The 19,987-nt window shown below is 41.1% G+C and overlaps 1 protein-coding gene across 6 annotated transcripts in view; it reads right to left on the minus strand.

Moving 5' to 3' along the window:
* SKA1 (spindle and kinetochore associated complex subunit 1) overlaps positions 1 to 19,987 on the minus strand; it is a 41,312-nt gene that overhangs the window by 17,941 nt on the left and 3,384 nt on the right. For 2 of the 6 annotated variants that reach the window (XM_030566675.1, XM_030566679.1), the window contains exons 2-5: positions 10,310 to 10,407; positions 7,422 to 7,546; positions 5,708 to 5,799; positions 1,936 to 2,073 (exon numbers count right to left, since the gene is read on the minus strand). In XM_030566675.1, coding sequence (XP_030422535.1) covers positions 1,936 to 2,073; positions 5,708 to 5,799; positions 7,422 to 7,546; positions 10,310 to 10,407 — 453 coding nt within the window. Of the gene's footprint in view, positions 1 to 1,935; positions 2,074 to 5,707; positions 5,800 to 6,971; positions 7,085 to 7,421; positions 7,547 to 10,309; positions 10,413 to 19,248; positions 19,573 to 19,987 lie in introns of those variants that run through there. The other 4 variants (XM_030566678.1, XM_030566676.1, XM_030566677.1 and 1 more) reach the window with 4 other exon arrangements.

Here is a 19,987-nt window from a genome sequence, read left to right on the forward strand (position 1 = left end):
GGACAACAAAACCCAAATAGTCAGTTTCCCTTTTATTTTATAATAAATTACCAGTAGAAAAGGGTGGAAAATCAGAAAAACTGTTTCACAAAAAATTTCAGAGTTGTTTCTGTTTTGCGTGGTTTGAAATAGACTCTTTTCTGCCAAACTGTCATGGAGCTTTTAAATTGAAATTTTTCATTTTCTTAATCATTATTTACCAAAAACATTTGGTGCTACTTGTATCAGCGCCATAGAACCACTTTAGCAGATGGTTCTTAAAAAGTAACTGTACAGAACCCTACCTGACACAAAGGAATCCAAAAGCTACAGTGATGCTTATATTAAGCACAATCAATGGTGCCAAGTCCTCAGCACTGGACTTGGTCAGCTCAGATGGATCTGGAGACCTCAATGCCACTTTGCCTGATCTGACCCTCAGCACTTGTCTTGGTTGAATTGGCAGATCCAGGAAGTTTCATCTGCTTATGTAGCTCACAAAACCAAGTTGGTTTTCCAGAGATAACAGTGCTGGATCCTTGCTACCAAATTCAGTTGACCCAGGTGGATCCAGGGACCTCTGTACAGCACAAGGTGGACACAGAATCACTTTTGGCAAGCAGTTCCACAGAGTACTTGGTGCTAGGACCTCAGTATTGGACTCCTATCAACCCAAATGGATCTGGTTGCTAGGACCACTTTGGCCAGTGGCTCTCTGGAGTCAAGAAGTGCCTTTCTGGTGCAAACTTACTCAACCAGGACAGATGCTGGGACTTCATTGCCACCTATGCCAAGCAGAATCTGAATTTACAGTGCTAGACTCACTTGACTAGGTCTAAAGAGCTTCCCTGGAGAGCAGGGATGTGAAATGACCTTTCTGCTTTCACAGCATTAGATTATTCCCATGCTGTATGGATATCTCTCTTGTCTCTGTCAATCAGCTTCTCTGAGACAATCTAATGATAAAACAAAAATAGCCTCCAATGGACTGCAGGAAAAACAACTATGTAAGAGTTAAGGATACCTAGTGTGATCTACACTCTCTCTACCACTGATGTCTAGAAGGAACTGAAAGGCATTTGGGGCTACTCCCCATTTTATAAATTTGGAATGATCTGTAAAGGATCAGTAAAGGAGGAGTGAGTGGCCCCAATTGATGCTGCTCACCAGAAGATTTTGAAAGCTCATAGTGCAAGCTCCTTGAAACCACAAATAGGAGTATGCAGAAGACACTTAAATGTGAACTGAGTTTTCCTACTGAAACCATTTTTTTTAAGAAACAAGGGGCTTGTCTAATCACATAGTTAGAGTACAGCAAGCTGGGTTGTAAATCTACAGTGCATTATCATGCCACATACTAGCTGTCCATGTGGACCATGCTTCTGTGCACTAACAGTTCCTAGTGCTCGCTAAGCTAATCCTGTTTCAAAGCAGAGCGGATCAAAGCACACTCAGAAACTTTTAGTGCACGGTAGGTAGCAGGTTCACGTGGACAGCTAATACATAGCATGCTAATGCACTGTAGATTTACATCCCAGCCTGCAGTGCACTAACTGCTTGACTAAACAAGCCCAAAGAATTTCTATAATGAATTTCAACACAATTTTCATACAATTTTAGATTAAAAGTGTGATGGAATGTTTCACAAAAACAGAATTTTTTATGAAATAGTGTTGACATTACTGTAAGTCTAATTTTTGGAAAAAAGCCTTTTTTAAGCAAAAAAACTGTGTGAAAAGTTTTGACCAAATTCTACTTACTAATCAATATCATTTATGATTCTCAAATACTGCAGCATTGTGCTGATTGGGGTAAACACCATTTCCACTGGAATCTTAAAACATTTCATAAAACATTCCGGTCAGCCATTGATTTTGTAAAAGCTAATTTTTCCAAAACCTAAATTTGGCTCCCATTTGTACCTGACATCATCGAGGAAAACTCTTGCTTACTTACGCAGGAACACCTTCAAATTCCTGTGCCGTTATTAAAGGGGCTTCTTTAATAAATTTTGGCTCTTTTGTGGGTTTCTTTACACATTCAGGTTCTGCAGCTTTACATTGTTCTTCAGACTTCACAGTTAGTCCCACAGTGCTGTAAAATGAATGAAAATTAAGTATAAAAATAGCTGATAATCCATAGTTATGAACATACCAACAAGTTACAAGATCTCTACTCACATAAATCTACAATTCCTTTTCACAGCATTAGATTATTCCCATGCTGTATGGGAATGATTGTGGTAATTTTGTCCTGTCATTTGCTATATGTACTTTAATTGACTATTCAGTATACCTCTTCATTTTTCAATTAGAGAGAGACGGTTACCAGGCTTAGTTACAAGTTCAATATACCACAGTATTCCACAGAACGTGAGAGGCTTTACTTTTCACCATTTGCTTGTGGCTCAAAAACGTGAGCCATGTTATGCACTTATTGGTCTCATCATCAGACCCCTTTGAAACACAAGTTCAAAACTTGGTAAGGCTGACTCATCTGTTTATCCTGTGATGCAAATAAACTGAACCTCATGGAGTCTGCAGCGTAGTTCTCCTAGATGGGATCGGAAAAGCCAATCTTTTCTACTTTGAGTGAACTTTACCAAACCCATGGTACTTTTTAAAAAATCTGCTCACCAAGCTCCTCAGATCAATATCCTTAGGTAAAATCTGTTTCCCTTCTCCCCAATGTTGTACTGTATGCCAGTCACTTGGCTGCCTCTGCTCTACACATTCTGGGCAGCAATATGAAGAGAAGGATGTATTTCACTGATTTATGTATTGTTTGCTAAGTGCTATGGCATTCTGTGGGAGGAAAGTTGCCAAGTAAATGTACAAAAATCATTAAAATAAAGTTGAAGTGTTACATAATGAAAGACTGACTTGCAATTTTGGTCACTGGGCTAACAGTATGAGACAGTGGGTAAGTTACCGCACGCTATAATTGTGTCTTGACAGTAGTATAAGAGTGTAATATCAGTGCAGCTGATGATCTTGGTTTGATGTCTCATTTAAAAGAAGGCATCTCCACCAGTACAGTGCCCCACCACAAAGATAACCTATGTGATGGGGCAAGGCCAGATGGCGACAATAAAGTACTGAGGAACAGGTATGTTAGCCAAAGGCTAAACAAATCCCTAGTACCATGGTAACCAAATGGCAGTTGCTCCAGGTTAATCAAGGCACCTGGGGCCAATTAAAATCTTTCTAGAAGACGGTGGAGATAGCTACATTGATTAGAACACCTGCAGCCAATCAAGGCAGGCTAATCAGGACACCTGGGTTTAAAAAGGAGCTCACTCCAGTCAGGCGGGGAGGAGCCAAGAGGAGAGGAAGCGCATGTGAGGAGCTGGGAACAAGAGGCACAAGGAGCTGAGACTGAGAGGGTGTGCTACCGGAGGACTGAGGAATTATCAGACAATCAAGCATTATCAGACACCAGGAGGAAGGTCCTGTGGTGAGGATACAGAAGGTGTTTGGAGGAGGCCATGGGGAAGTAGCCCAGGGAGTTGCAGCTGTCAGGCAGCTGTTACAGGAGGCACTCTAGACAGCTGCAATCCACAGGGCCCTGAGCTGGAACCCGGAGTAGAGGGCGGGCCCGGGTTCCCCCCAAACCTCGCAACTCCTGATCAGACACAGGAGGAGTTGACCCAGACTGTGGGTTCTACCAGAGGGGAAGATCACTGAGGTGAGCAAATCCGCCAATAAGCGCAGGACCCACCAAGGTAAAGGAGGAACTTTGTCACACCTGTTAGAGTATTAGTTCAGACTGACCAAGGGGGATTAGTGTCACCTGCTGAAACAACAATTAAATGCTCAAAAACTTTGTTTATACAGAGTTAAGTTTGCCTAGGTCTGCTTTTTGCCCTTCCAGAATGTAGACAATGGCTAAACTTAAACCTCTGGAAACCAGGAAACACCAAGTTAAGGCAACACAATCTTAATCCTGCCTCATGGAGCTGGCAATAGCCACTGGGAATGGTTCAATAAAGATGGTGCAAAGGTTAGACTACCAAGTGAACTGATGGACTCGCCACCTCTGGAGCTCTTCAAATCAAGACTGGATGCTTTTCTGGAAGATACATTTTAATCAAAGACAGGCTCAATACAGGAGTAATTGGATGAAATTCTATGGACTGTGTTATACCAAAGGTCAGACAGATGATCTAATGGTGCCTTCTGGCCTTACTCTATAACTTAATAAGTAGATGTGATTGACTAAAAGAAAATGCCATTGTTTGCACTGTGTTCATCAGATTTGAACTGCAACATTTGTCTGCATGGACTCCAGCTTCACTGGGTGTGACTTTATTGAGTGGTGGAATGATTGGCTGGAGCAGCTTTGCAGAGCTGTGACCATGATATAATGAGATATGCATGTGCAACTTGTGGAATCAAGTATGCCCCATTTCAGTGCTGGATTTCGTAGGCTGTGTCAGAAGAAGTGTACAAGAATATGTTCTTGTCATAAGGATTGTCAGCAGTATGGTGGCATACATGATAGTGGTCTTTGAAGCTTAGTGAGAGGTAAGTGAAGGCAATGTCTCAGACGGAATCTGCGGGGCAAGGCTGAAGGGGTAGAAACATTTAACAAGTCTGGAGTAGTTTGTGCGGAGCAGGTTCAAGGGTTGTAGTCTCCCCAAAGGGAGACTACATCTGTTCACTACATCTGATCTAAACCTGAGTTTTGCCTGAGCAAAGAGAAGATGTTAGACTTTGCTCTACAGTGCTCATATGTAGAGCCTTGCGCGGATATAAAATTTGTATCTGCATCTGATCTGCTATCTGCGAACATGGTCCGTGGATATCTGCAGATTTGCAGGATGCAACTCATATGCTCTGTCCCCAAAATGTTCTGTATCATCTGTTAGGTTAGAGTGCTAGTATTTGTGCTACTGGTGTGTTGGGGCATCTCTTAAAAAAGGATCGAGTTAAGGTTGCATTGCCGGGGTGGTTTTCAGAGGTTTAAAATTAGCCACTCTCCCTGTTCATGATGCAGAACTGGGCAACCTTAAAACTGCGGTAACAAAGTTTGGGGGTATTTCATTTCCTTGTTTTTGTTTTGTTTTTAAATAATAATTTATCAATATGCCCATGTACCACAGCCCAGCTCTTCCCCACCACTTCCTCTGGCTCCCTGGTAATGATTACCCTTGCAACAGAATGTGAACACCTCCACTGTTCCTGTATCACCCTGTCTCCCGTGTCTATGCCTGTCCCTCATAGCCCAGTTCTCCCTTCTCAGACTTCCTCTCCATGGAGAGACAGATGTCACCATAGGACCCACAGGCTGAGGAACTGGAGAGAGGATGCAGGAACAGTGATAAAACCTAAATTAAGTCAGTGCAGACATTTTTAGAAGAGAGGGTCTCTGACCCCTTCCTTACGACTCCACTTTTCCTTGCACTGCGACAACAATCCCCTACATTCCTCACTCCCAACTGCTCAGACTTCCCACCACTGTCTGGACTCTGTTCCATCTCTTGCAACATTCCCTCCATCATGCCCTTTGCTTTGACCACCGCCCCAACTCTGCTGCTCTGCACAAAATACAGTATGTGGTAAGAAGCTTTAGCACTCTAGATCTACTTAACAGGAATGCTACTAATATATAGAACTTGACTGAGTCCCAAAGATTTGCAGTTAATATCTAGTACTAGGAGCAGAGATATACAGATTTTTACATAGGCAGATTTCCTGGTGACACTGGCAATGTGAGTAATACATACCACTTTGCGATTGCTTTGGGCAGATGGGGAGGAATATTTTCACAGAGGTGCTGTGCTTCATTATAGTCCCTCTCAAAAGACTCCTGCATCTCCTGAAATGAAGGATATTTGACTCTTTCAATAGTTTGAAGTTACTGAAAATGATGCAATGGAAATGGTTCTGTTTACTACCCAGATGATGTGAGAATGACCCTTAACGAATATGCCTTAATGTGATTAATGAACTTTGCTGTTTGTTCACCATAGACCCTCACTCTTAACTCCCCATAAGCAATCAGTGAAGCCTAGAAATTCAACTACTTTTCATTCTAAATAACTTGAGCCAGAGAAGCTAAGAGTGATCCAGAGACAGAGGGGGAAAAACCTAAAAAGGTGACCACTGTAGTGAATAAAACTCTGCTTGCCACTAGCCAGGGGGAGAAAACAGGAAGAATAAAGCTGGCTGCAATTAAGAGTCAAGGAAGGCACTCCAAGACTTCTTATTAGCATGCAAAAGAAGCCAAACTTCTGAGGTGAGGGCACCAGTGAGGTCACACCGCAAGACTGACAGCTCTGAACATTTAGAATCAATTCTGCTTGTTCGTCATAATTTCATTGTTGTTCCTGATTTTTTATTACTAAGGACAGTTTTATGCAAACAGGAGCTTTGTTTCTGAAGCTTTGGCTCTTCCTGCTCTTTATCCCTCAACCTGAAGTTATAATTTTGTGTGACATCATTATTTCCACAGCAACTAATTGCTTCTAGAGAATCATATTCCCACCAGTAACTCTTGTAAATAAGATTTCAGTTTCAATAATTTGATTGACATGACAGGATACCCAAGGGTTGCCAGACTTACTAAACCAATCTCAGGGCATGGGGGAGAATGACAGGATGGTACAGAAGTTTTACACAATAGATCTATTTTACATTACTATCTGGTGCTGATTTGGTGTCAGGCTACCATTGTCTCTTCACAGCCTAAAGTTTTTTTTTTCCCCCTTACATGATTTCACCATTTCCTTGTAATTCTCCTGTAATTAAGTGGGACTATCACTGAAATTTAAGAAAACTGAATGTGACAGTATTTTCATAATAGAACTATACTCAGAGGAAATACGTAATCAGAGCAATAAATTAAAGTCATGGGAGTAATCACATACAAGTGAATACAAATGTATGCATTGTAGGACCAGTGTATACAAATCATTTCATTGTCACAGCGCAGATAACAGTGCTAGAAAATAGTTGTAAAATGAAAGAATATTCTGGGCAATGACATACAAATGAGCACACAACTTGCCCCGCTGGCTTCAGAAATCCTGGCTTCACTAACGGTTTGAGCAGATAAGATGGACAATTATGGAGACACATTTCAGCTCTGGTGCGGATTTCTTCTGCAGGAGAATAAGACTACATGAGGCTAGCTCTGCCAGGAAGAAAGAAGAGTCCATTTCATAGGCAATATTTCCAATCTGATGAGGGGAAAAAGGCCTGACACAAAGCCCATTGGTTCAGTCCCAAAATGCAAAAACAACCATGATCAATATTTTGATGTTGCAATGAATGCATTATACTTCTCTGCTCAACTCACTTACTATAACATTCTCATAGCTCAGAGACATACCACCTAATGACCTAGAAAGGAACCATTCTGGATAGGTCTGAGAGATTCCTTTAAAGCTTCCCATTTTTATATTAGGATGCTACAAGCAGAACAAAATAAAAGATTACCTTGAGCGAATTCTTTAGTTTTTCTTGATGCTCAACTTCTATTTCCATTTTATTCAGGAGATCATTGAGGAGAAACATTTCATGCCCTATTTTACAGAGCACAGATTTCAAGGATGGCTCCTGACCTGTCAGACAGAGAAAGAGAGAGAGTGCAAGCTCAAAATTGAACAAAAAACAAAACAAAACAAAACACACACACACACCCCACAAGTGCCTGCTTCACACATCTCCCATCTCTACCACCAAACATTTTCTGAATTCCTTCCCTACTCCCTGAAACTCCACATCATAGTTCTCAACCTTCTGGCAAAGAATGGAAGGCACTGTTCTCTTTGAACAGGGGTCATTATTCTGTGGGTTAAAGTGCTCAGTGCCATCCCAGCAAGGCGGATGAGAGCTGGAAATAGAATGAGTTAGATCTCAGCAAAACAGTAAAAAGCACTGCAAATCAACCATCTCTCTCTCTCTCTCTCTCTCTCTCTCTCTCACTCTCTCTCTCACTCTCTCTCTCACACACACACACACACACACACACACCCCTATCTTTGTTAAAAGAACATTACTAAACTTGCAAAGTCAAGCACTCAAAGGTTATGAAATAGCAGAATTAAGGTTGCCTGAGCAACCTGAATTTGGCCCCCCTTGTGCATATCCATTATAGTTCAGTCTATAATCAGATGATCACATACAGTAGAATCTCAGTTACAAACACCTTATGAATGGAGGTTGTTTGTAATTCTGAAATGTTCAAGCTAAAAATCAGACCACTCCCTCCTCCAGACTGTCTGTGTGCCTGAAGGGCAGTCCTTGAGAACAGAAGAAAGACAGGCTCCCTGTTCTGACTTTTAGTGTCCAGCTCCATCCCAGCCACTACAGGGAACATTTGGCTTGGCCCCTGCACCCCTGGGCTAGAGCATGCTCAGTTACACTGTAGGGCTGACACATGCAATTTGGTCTCATGTAGGAGTTGTGAGGGAATGAAGCATGCTCACTTGCTCTGTGGGAATGGCACATGTGTGGTCTGATCAGTACTTGGAGCTGTAAGAGTCCTGAACATGCTTAGTGAACATAGCTTCTTCAGAGATTTGACTGCTACAATTGAATAAGTCACCACGGAGCACAGGCAAACTGTGATTTATCAAAGGCTTAGAATTTGGCCAAATTTGGGCATATTTTCATGGGGACAGCAAAAGACACATCCCTGCCACAAAGGCTGTCCCCCTGCTCCAGAGCAAGGGGGGCACTAGAGCTGTTCAAAGAAAAGTTGGTCTAAAGAGCATTTGAACATGGGAAAACAAGGTATTTTCCCCTAGCCTTGTTCTCAGATATAGCTGAAATATTTTCATCTGCAAATTGTCCTAAAAATTTCAGCTTGAGGCAGACACCACACATGAAAAATTTAAGCCCAAACAGTTAAAGCTTCACAAAGTTGTCAGCAACTGAAAACAGGGTTTTATTATGGGAAGTAATGGGCAACCTTAATAATAGGCAGTACTACCACTCCAACTGTAATGTAACTATTTACATATAGAAAAAAGTCAACTAGTGAGATACAAATTTATCAATTAATAAATGGCTGATATTCCTAAATATAGCTACTTATTTTGGTAGATTTTGCCTGGAAAAAAAGAAAAGGGCTAGAAGCATTTTCATCTCCTATTGACGAACATCTTCAAGGCCTTTCTGTTCCAGCTTGGAGGTAGAAAGCATTCTGCTAAACTTTGACTCACGACCAATTCTGCGGTACTGAAGAATTAAAGTATTGCACTCTCACACTAAAAAAATAAGGTTCTATGAGAGACTTTCCTTGTCCCCACTCTTCAGCCCTCCCTCACCTCTCTCAGCCTCTAACTCCCACAGGTTCCTTCCCCTCACATGATAGACAAGCTAAGGCCTCCCGCTCCTAAAAGATAACGGATGCTGGATCCTTCCTATTTCTACAGATGATGCCCAGACTATCTTCTACTCTTTATCTCTGAATTCAGTGAATGTACTGTCTATAACCATTGCCTTGAATTCCTCTACTCCAACTCCATGCACCACCCTCTTGCCTCTGATGTCTCCACTCCACTGAAACTGCTTTCACTATAGTTTCTAATGATCACTTCATGGCCACATTTCACCTCACCTCTAACATCTAGGATGGTGGAAAAACTAGTTTAACAGACAGAGGTCAGATTTCTATCCAGATACCTGTACTGTTTAAGGATGCTGGGTTGTTTTTTGTTTTTTGCTTTCTGTAACCATATGCAGCATTAACATTTAAAAAAAAAACCCACAGCACTAGAACTGCCCCTTTTGTAAGCAGTTAGAGAGAGCAGCCAAGGACTTATGCGCAGACAATAACCTACTCTTTTATGCCTACAGGTAATTTTAGGTGGGGGAAGTATGGGAAAGCTTACTGTGCCACTGGCCATGCTGTATCTGTTCCGTGAATAAACCATCAGTCTAAAATGCTGTCAAACTAGAACCATTCATTTCCCCAGGTTCTGTTTGGTATCCCCTCTAGTTCCTTGTTATTGTTCCTTTGATCCCACACTCTTGTCCCTGACTTTTCTGGTTGTCCTCCATGTCTGTTAAGTTCCTCTCCTCTACTCAGAGAGCCCCAGCTCCTTCAGGTAGGTAAAGTAGACTGGCATGTTTCACAAACACTGAATTCTTGGTTGGCTTCCTCAGATTTACATAATACATTTCCAAAAGAGGACACAGCTATAGTAAGATCAGCATCAACAAAAGTTATCCCACAGTTGTACATAAGTAATAATAAAATAGCATTTTGAGATGAGCATTTAGATCTTCAATACTTGATGGAAAATCCTTTACTAAATATAATCCACATACCCAGATACACTCCCATGAATAAAAAAACACCTACTGAGCTTTCTTACCCATGTTTCTTAACTGAAGAGTCTTTTTGATAGTCAAAATCTTTGTGTTGATGTGAGAGCATAAATCTTCCAAATCTGAAGAGGCCATATTCCCACTACTGCTCTACAAACAGAAAAAACATTGGTACATTTAAGATATCTACATTATAAGTACAAGCTTTTTTGCTGGACTCTGTGCTGTGTATGGCCCCAAGTGCTGGATAACCCCTGCACGCATAATGACAATGGACAGCAATTGACTCTCAAAGGACAAAAAGGATATACTTGACCAGTAGACGGAACATTTCAGTTCGCTTCCTAATCACCCTTCCAGTATTTCTGAGGAAGTAATTGATGCTCTTCCAGAACATCCGCTAAAAGAACTTGCACTAGCCTCTACCTTATATGAGACCATAACAGCAATCAAGCACATGTCACAAGGAAAAACACTTGGAATGGATGACATTCCAGCAGAGATCTATAAGCAGGGTAGCTACCATACTACAAGGGACCTCACATTGCTCTTCTGCATTATCTGAGAGCAAAAGTCAGTACTAGAGGATTTCAAGGATGCCAGCATTGTCTACCTCTATAGCAGTAGTTCTCAACCTATTTACCATTGTAGGTTGCATATGCAGCATGGACCTCATCCACACAATATATATACTACCTGTATGGCCCTGAGGATGTCACATGGGCCACAGTTATGTACTGATTGGGCCACAAGTGGCCCGTGGGCTGAGAACCACTGCTTTATAAAGATAAGATGCTGCGGTGATTATCACAGGTTGTCCTAGCATTTCCCAACTCTCTGTTGCTGGGAAAATTCTTGCACAGGTCATTTTGAATAGACTTAACACCTATGTTGTGGAAACCATCCTCCCAGAGTCTCAACTTGAATTTCAGTCTGGAAAGAGCACTATAGACATGATCTTCACAACCCACTGGCTTCAGAAAAATTGCTGGGAGCAAAATTGTGGTCTTTATATGGTGTTCATTGACTAAACTAAAGCTTTTGACTAAGTTTTGAGAGAGACTGAAAATTTCTGTTCATCTTTCTATATCTTGCAAAGTTTATTTCTGTCATTCGATCCTTCCATGATGGGATGATGGCTGGAGAGGTGGAAAATGGTGAGATATCAAACCCCTTCCCACTCCCCAGTGACCCCAAACAAGGTTGCATGCTGGCTCCACACTCCTTTCCGGCCCTTTTTTTCCCACTATGCCTATGGATGTATTTTAGGATATTGACATAGTATTTATCCAGTTCAACACTGATGGGAAGCTGTTCAATCTGCAATGCTTCTGTGCTCGCATGACAATGGAATATTTACTAATTAAGGAGCTTTAATTTGCTGATGACCATGCATTGGTTGCTCACTAGATTGATGATGTTCACATTATAACTGATCACTTTGCTTGTGCAATCAGTCATTTTAGTTTCACAATCAGCCTAAAGAAAACTGAATTCCTGTACCAACCTTTGCCAGGGGATGCTCATACATTATTAAGATCAGCAAAGCTCCTCTCAAGTTCATGGAGAAGTTTTGCTACCAAGGGAATACGCTGTCACAGAAAGTCACAATTGATTATGAGATTACCTATCATGATTACCTGATGAAATGGATATTCACCCATGAGAGCTTATGCTTCAATACATCTGTTAGTCTTTAAGGTGCCACAGGACTCTTGTTGCCTATCACATTGTAACCGCGCCTTTGTGGGTCACGTCTAAGAATACCAAATTCAGGACAAACTGCTGAGAAATAGGGCAGATACCTCCCCCCAAAACTGGTGGTTATTCTCCCATAAGATATACCAAACCAGCAACAAAAGTAAACTTTTGTTTCACCACATTGACTAACAAGAAGTCAGAAAAGCAGTTTCCTTAGATATTCCAGTCCTTGTATCACTACCAAAAACACTAGACTTAAAGATGAGTGGTTCTTTAAAACCCATTTCATCAAATAAAAGGTTCTTCTGATCCCAAAGGACCAGCCACACACCCAGGTCAATATATAACTCATATCTTACACAATAATCATGCTGTTGCCAATCCTTTAGTATCTAAAATTTAAAGGTTTACTTATAGAAAGAAAGGTGAGAGTTAAAATTGGTTAAAGGAATCAAATACATACAATAATGACAACGTTCTTGGTTCAGGCTTGTAGCAGTGATGGAATAAACTGCTAGCTTAAGTCAAGTCTCTGGTTGCTTCCAAATCATTGGAATGTCCTCAGTCTCTTGGTTAGACTGTTCCCATTAGGGTAAGTTCATAGTCCATATGTTTGAGCAGGAAAAAGGAAAAATTGAGATGTTTCCAGGGCCTTTTATAGCTTCGGCTATGTGGAGGGAAATCCATTGTTTCAAACAAAGCCCTCAGCACAGCTAGTGGAAAATTACAGGTAGCAAGATGGTGTTTGGAGTCACATGGGCAAGTCACATGTCCATGCAAGATTTTGCTTAGTCACAGCAGGAAAGTCCATTAAGTGCAGATAGGCGTCTCCTGTGGTCCATTGTGAGTTAAGTGTTCTTTGATGAGCCACTTAATTTGAATAGTCTCTTCAAGCTGTGCAGACTAAATATCTTGTGGGTGTTACTTCAGGATCAAACATATTTGAAATACAGGTATAGAGCCAGTGCTCATAACTTCAAATACAAAAATGATACAAATAGCATAATCATATTCAGCAAATCATAACCTTTTCATAGACACCTTACTTGACAGAATTTGTACAAGATTTGTTGCAATTATATACTGTTATATAATGATCTACATGGTCATATTTAATCAGTCAGACCAACACTTCTATTTGGTTGTGAGATGTGGACAACATATCACAGGTTCATATATGCTGTCTTTGGTCTGTTTGCAGGGTCAAATGGTGGGACAAGGTTTCCATTTCCAAAATCCTTAATTGTTGTTTTTTGTCTAGCGTTCAAAGCAAGCTCATAAAAGCTCAGCTGCATTGGTCCAGGCATCTTGTTCACACGGTCAATTCGAGCATACTCAAGGCCATATTTATGGTCAGCTAAAGCAGGCACCCATTTTCATGGTGGCCAGTACAAACAATATAGAGACACACTGAAGTCAAACTTGAAAGCATGTCAGGTTGACCCCAGCAACTGGGAAGCAGCAGCCCATGACAGGGCAAGGTGGCAGAAGATGTGTCATGTTGCCACTAATTGCTTTGAAGCAAGGCACATTAACACTATGTGAAAAAATGTGTACAGCACAAACAAGTAAGCTATAGACTGCAACAGTCATGGACAGTCTTGTCTGTCCCACATATAACCATGTTTCCAGTCCTCACATTGGTCTGACCTCACATATACATGTTCACCAATGGTATTTGCTGAATCCTCCATATGCTAACATCAACATGAACTCTATCATCATAAGTACTAGTTATGCAAATAGAATTTAAAATGTACTCTGCTTAGACAAAAAGTGAAGGGGAATTTCACCTAGCTTTTCCTGAAGCAGCAGACATAGTAAATGCTATTTAATTGAGCAAACTGAAAGCAGGGCAGGGAGCATACTGAGGTAGGTGGTAAACTAGAGAAATCTGTGTGCTTGAACTCTACAGATAAAATACTAGTATTAGTCCTCAGATTTATGAGACTATATTGGCTCCCTCTGGTGGTTAACTAGAACTGAAAACAAGGGGTTTTGTTGTGGTTGTTTTTATAACTCACACACTAGTGCATAGAGAACAGGAGTAATTGCGGCACCTTAGAGACTAACAAATTTATTTGAGCATAAGCTTTACTTGAGCATAAGCTACAGCCCACTTCTTCGGATGCATACAATGGAACATAGGTTGGCCAAATACGCATGATACTTGGCAGAGCTGTATAGCTACACATGTTATGCTCACACATTTAAGAAGTCTTTCACACTGCCACAGAATTGGTAAAACGTCACACTCGTATAAGAGACAGCTTATTTAGGAAAACGCAGATGGGAAAATCTTAGACCCTAGATTCCCAGTAAAAAAAAAATCTTAAACTTGTAAATATGTATAAGGGAAAAAAACTAATAAAATCCCTTGGGGTTTAAGAAACAAATACTTGAGAGCCAGGATTCACTGTGTGAGGTGGGTTCCTAAAGCATAATGGATAGTATGCACACATTGGAACTCTGCAGTTTTTAAAATGTACATATCAACCACCTTTAATAACTACACAATCCCCCTACTTCCCCTACAAGTAGCCAAAGGAACTACTCCTCACCAAGGACAACAACACACATACACAAATTTGGAGTTTCTAAGCTAAACTATTTTGTATATTACAAGTCAAAAAATAATTTCTCAAAACGTATTCACGTTTTTAAACCCACATCTCTCAAACACATTGCCGAATTTATGTCAAAGTTTCCCAGGTGGGAGGGGAGAAACCTATCCTGCCATAACATCAGATGTGAAATTACAAGTAGATTGGTTATGACTAAACCAAAGAAACAAAGGGAATTGGTGAAAGTGGCACAAAATCTATAGTGTAGACATGGCCTTTGGATTTACTGACTCACAGTTTTATGGTCAGTTTATTCAAACACAGTGATCTATTCTGACACACCACCATCCTATTTAAAAGGCAGGAAGCAGCTGTCAGAGCATTTACAATGAGAGGCCCTGAACTTTGGAATTCACATCTCCCTTTGATCCAAAGCACCCCAATTCTGTCAGTCTTCAGGGCACACCACTATGCTCACTGTCTCCCTCAGGCTTCTAAGTAGGGAGCTGTGTACTTAAGACTGGGAAATATAAAAAACTGGCATTGTGATTGGGGTGCTTTTTGTTTTCTCTCCTGGAGTTGGAGAACATCCTGGGCTATATTTTAATTTGTCTTAGTATTTGCACTTTTAATTTATGGCAAAGGCACCTAAAGTCACGGCGAGGCAATTTTTTAGTAAATATATTCTATAGATCTAAATAAATAAAAGTACAAAGATTGCTGAAAGAATTAAAACTCTGCAAATATATTCAGAACAGAATTAGGAGAGAGACCAACTGATTTATTACAGATATATAGACACTACGCAAGATATACACTAGAATAGTTACTCCTATGCAACTAAATCTCTCCCCATGAGTATCTGGAGTGTATTACTAATTACACCTAATTATTCCTATTGGACTAGCTTCTAGTTTTCTTACAAAACCTTTTACTGTATATTAATTCCTGCAGACACTGAATATTCAATCATTCCTAGAATATATATTTTTAATGAATGCTGATTTATTCTGCCTCAAATCCCATAGGCTGCTCTTAGCCTTTCAAATGCCACAGGTCAAAAGGGCCAACTTTTCACACACTAAAGCGATAAGTGGTGTTTGTGAATTAAGATTAGGGTCAAATCACATCGTATTTATTCAGGCTAAACTTCCACTGAGGGCACGCTGGGGCCCTAAATAAAAATTACATTTGGGAATGATCCAAGGTTGGTTTTCCATACCTAGACTTACTAAGACAATGATCCTAATATGATTCAGAATGCACCTGGCGGCTCTGTCAATGGCCCACACTTGCTCCCAGTTCTAGCAGTGCTGAGCCATTGACATCACACTGTGCCAACAGTCATATTTTTTTTAAAAAAAGTTGTGATTTTAATGTCTACTGTAGTCAAGACAGTTAGGGCTATATTCTATGTTCTCAACCTACTCCAAAGTTCCCAGTTTAGACAGTCAAGTAACTCTTAAGTGGACCTTCATACTTAAATAGCTAAATACTTTCCTAAGTTAGTATATTTCCCTTGCCAATATACCACTTGTAGGAAAGTAGCATGACTATTTTGGGGTACAGATTTAAGTTTTTGATCTATCTGATGTGAAACTGAACCAAAGCTCATTATAATCTGCCCGTTTGTCTCAAACTCTAGTTGGGATACAAAGAAAGTTTTTTCTTAACATCCAGGGTACATTAAACTTTTTCTTATATGACATCTTAAAGAACTTGAATTACAAGAATAATTTTAACACAGATCATTCAGAACAAGAGAAAAAACAATGTGTTGTAATACAATCTAAAATATAGTTGTACACAAAGAAAATCTGGTTAAGTATTCTCTGTTATACATCTCCTGTTACACCAGGCAGCTGTTAAAACCAGACCACCACTCCCTAAAGTTTGTTGATAATAATCTTAGCATTCCACACAGCGCTCAGATGCTATTTCTATTACCACTTTGTAATGGGAACCACAATGTCTTTCACAGCCACTGGAGGAAGAGCGCCAAAGGAAAATAAGAATGAAAGCACAGACCCAAATATAAACAGTTATCATTAACTCAACACCACTTAGAATTTATGTAATACCTTACACGTTCAAAGCACTTTAACCAACATTAATTCATCATCACAAACCTCCTGTAAACTAGGCAATATCCTCATTTTTCAGAGAAGCAAAGATGCCCAAAATAACCAAGGTCCAGATGTTGAATCTGCACCAGTGGAATCTTGCACCTATTCTGTGCTACACTGACTTCAGTGGGCTGTCCTCACATAGAACTAGGTGCAGAATCATGGCCCAGCTCCGTAACAATGCTTCCATTACAACTCAGGAATGGCCAACTCCCAACTCTATGGCTATTTTTCAGCAGGAATGTACACATCTAAAAACAAATGCTGCAATACAAAACAGAACTTGTACAACCTGGTGATTCAGTTTCCTACAAGAAACTCCATTTTCTGACTTGTGAACATAGTTCTTAACCTTAACATTTGCTTAAATTTTTGTATTTAAATTTACATTTTCCATGCCCTACAAAAAAAATAAAAAACAAAACTATTATAAGGACCCTGTCCATATGGAAGTCTAAACTTCAAAACATGAATTTTAAGTGGTTTGAGGTGCCACACCAAACCTTGAGTCTCTGTCAGTTTCTGTAGTTTTAAAACCACATTTTCCTAATACCACATTTTCTTTCCTTTGTGGCTGTGTGAGTGGCCCACACAAACAACAGGGGGAAATCGGCAGATATCTACAGAGTAAAGTTGATTTTGCACAAAGTGCTTTTGAACCTATGAAGTGAAAAAGTGAAAAAAAGTGTTTTTTCCCTCTAACTTCTTTCACAGGATCATAGAAATGTAGGGCTGGAAGAGACTTCAAGTGGTCATCTAGTCCAGTCCCCTGTGCAGAGGAGGCAGGAGTAAGCAGACCTAGACCATCTCTGACAGATGTGTGTCTTTCAGTTTATAGCAATCGCAGGCCAGATGTCCCCCAAGGTAGAGGTGGAGCAGCTGTCTGCTGACTGAACAGCCAGACACAAGGGCCATTAAAAGAGCTCAGTATGGAATTACATGATTGACAGAAGCTTTGAAAGAGCAATTGAATGGTCAGGCACAGTAGTTTTCTGTGCTGGACTGTTCTCTGGGACTAGAGCTTTGGGTGCTGCTAGGAATTGTTTAGCATTTGCGGAATTTATAAAATGCAACTGTGTGTGTTCCTGAACCTATGAGTTATGTGGTGCTTTCTGTGCATTTACAAGCACGGTGTGCTGTCAGCCCTGCTATGCCTTCTGCAATACCCATTGTGAACTAAACAGTTTTATTCTCCAAAAATAGATATGTATTGAATGTCAAAAATAGTGCAAAAGAAATACGCAAAAAACAAGAGACTATGCGATAAAAACTTTTAACAAATTAATAGAATGAGACTATGAAATAGGAGAGTCAGCCAACATTTCTGTCCATTTCAGCGCAAAAAATGTAATCCATTGTGGCTAGGCATACACTCTCCATAGTTCTCATAGGTGAGTGTATGGGAAGCTATGATTCTCCTTGCTGGCCCACAGCATGAACTGATGGGGTAGTGATGCACCCCATGATGCCACATGGGATGGGGGGCTGCTTAGGTAGGGAGCAGCAACCATGGAGTTCTCCAAAGAATGGGGAGTCTGGGATGTTTGGACCTATAGGTCAACTAGGGTCTGCAACATTTGTGTTTGCTGCCGGAGAAAATCCAGTATGTCCTGGTGCATCTTCTCCTTTTTCTGTGCCTTCCTCCTGTTCTTTACTTCTCCATGTTAGCCATTTTGGCACTCTAGGCCCTTTGTTCATGATCTGATGCAGCACTTGCTTGCAAGCTCTCACTGAACATGTCCTCCCTACTACTCTTCTTTCTCCTCCTCATCAGGGTCAGGTATTCTGCAGGTGTGGAGGGAGTACCCCTCAAGGCTGCGATAGCAGCAGCTGCTGACAAAAACCAGACAGATGTATCCTTGGATTTACAGTCACAATGGAAAGGGAAGTTTCAAAACTCCCTTATCTTATTCCCACAAAATCTTTTAATAAGACATACTGACACTTCAGCTTTGGAGCACCTCTGCACAGCAGTGCTCTCCAGCCCCAGCCATAGTGAGTATGGCTGGCCAGGAGCAAGGAATTTCAGTTGCATGAAACAATAAAATTTCAGTTCCTTTTCCATGGGCACTAGTGTAGGGCAATGACACTGAATACTGGTACCATTTTCCGCAGGCTGTGGTGTTTTTAGCTAATATGTCACTCCTGAGGGTAACAAAGGTACACATAACATAGCTGCAACTGGGGTCCCAAACCCACCAAGAGCCATATGCTGCTAGCGTGTTTACTGCAATGGTGCCAGGTGAATTCATTGTGGAGTGGCATGGGAGAGCATCCTACCACAAAGGAAGAAATAAGACAGCCTTCACTTAGAAAATGAACTGCCGAGCAACACCATGAAAGTTTCATCAAGATAACCCAGGAGGATTCAAGAGACATCTCTATGTTCATAAACAAACTGCTCTGAACCCCTGTCCCCTACTTAACCCAACAAGAAAATGGAAACCAGATGCCAACTCTACCTCTGTTTGTTATACCACTACCTCCTCTTGTAGGAGTAGGACAGTGACAAGTCCATACCTGTGTCTGGTTAAATTTGGGATGGGAACCATCTTTAAATTTAAACACTAAGGAAAAATGCATGCATACACTTACCCATGGTCCCTTCTCCTACATCAGGGTTATCCATGTTTGGCTAGGGAAACTGGGTAGACTGTGGCAAAGTCTCAAACAGGTCCTGACTTGTGGCATGGCTTGAACTCCTTGCCATGTCTTGTCCCCTCATCCTCTTCCTCCTTGCTGTTTACAGCAGCGAGTCTCGTCTCATCCATGGTGGTCTGCAGTGTGCTGGTTGGGTCTCCACCAAGTATGACATGAAAGTCACTGTAAAAGCAGCAAGTCTGTGGCTCAGCCCCATCTCGATTTTGCACTCACTGCCTTTGTGGTATGCCTGGCATAGTTCCTTCACTTTCAAGCTGCAGTGCTGCTGATACCTGTCATACCCTTTTCCTGCATTTCCTGTGCAATGTTAGTAGATAGTCACACTTCTACTGCTGATTCATAGCTGTGCTTGCACAGCTTCTTCTCCCCACAGGTCCATGAGATCCAATACTTCTTGCCTGCTCCAGCCAGGAGTGTCTCTTGTACATGAGCTGGCACAGTTGCACACAACAAGGGAACACTGCTAGGTGTGCTTGCCAAGCTGGGCAATCAGGAAAAGGCATTTCAAAAATGTGTGGTGGGGTGCCTTTCGGTGTCTGGGACCACTGGGCAGTAGAGTTCACAATTGTGACCAGAGAGGTCACTGTCGCAAGGAAAGGGGCATTGTAGGACGGGCGATGGAGGACTGTACAGGTTGACACAGGTCATACAGCGTCTACACACTTGTACTACA

This window comes from Gopherus evgoodei, chromosome 6, assembly GCF_007399415.2.
Source record: "Gopherus evgoodei ecotype Sinaloan lineage chromosome 6, rGopEvg1_v1.p, whole genome shotgun sequence".
NCBI classification, from domain to species: Eukaryota; Metazoa; Chordata; order Testudines; family Testudinidae; genus Gopherus; species Gopherus evgoodei.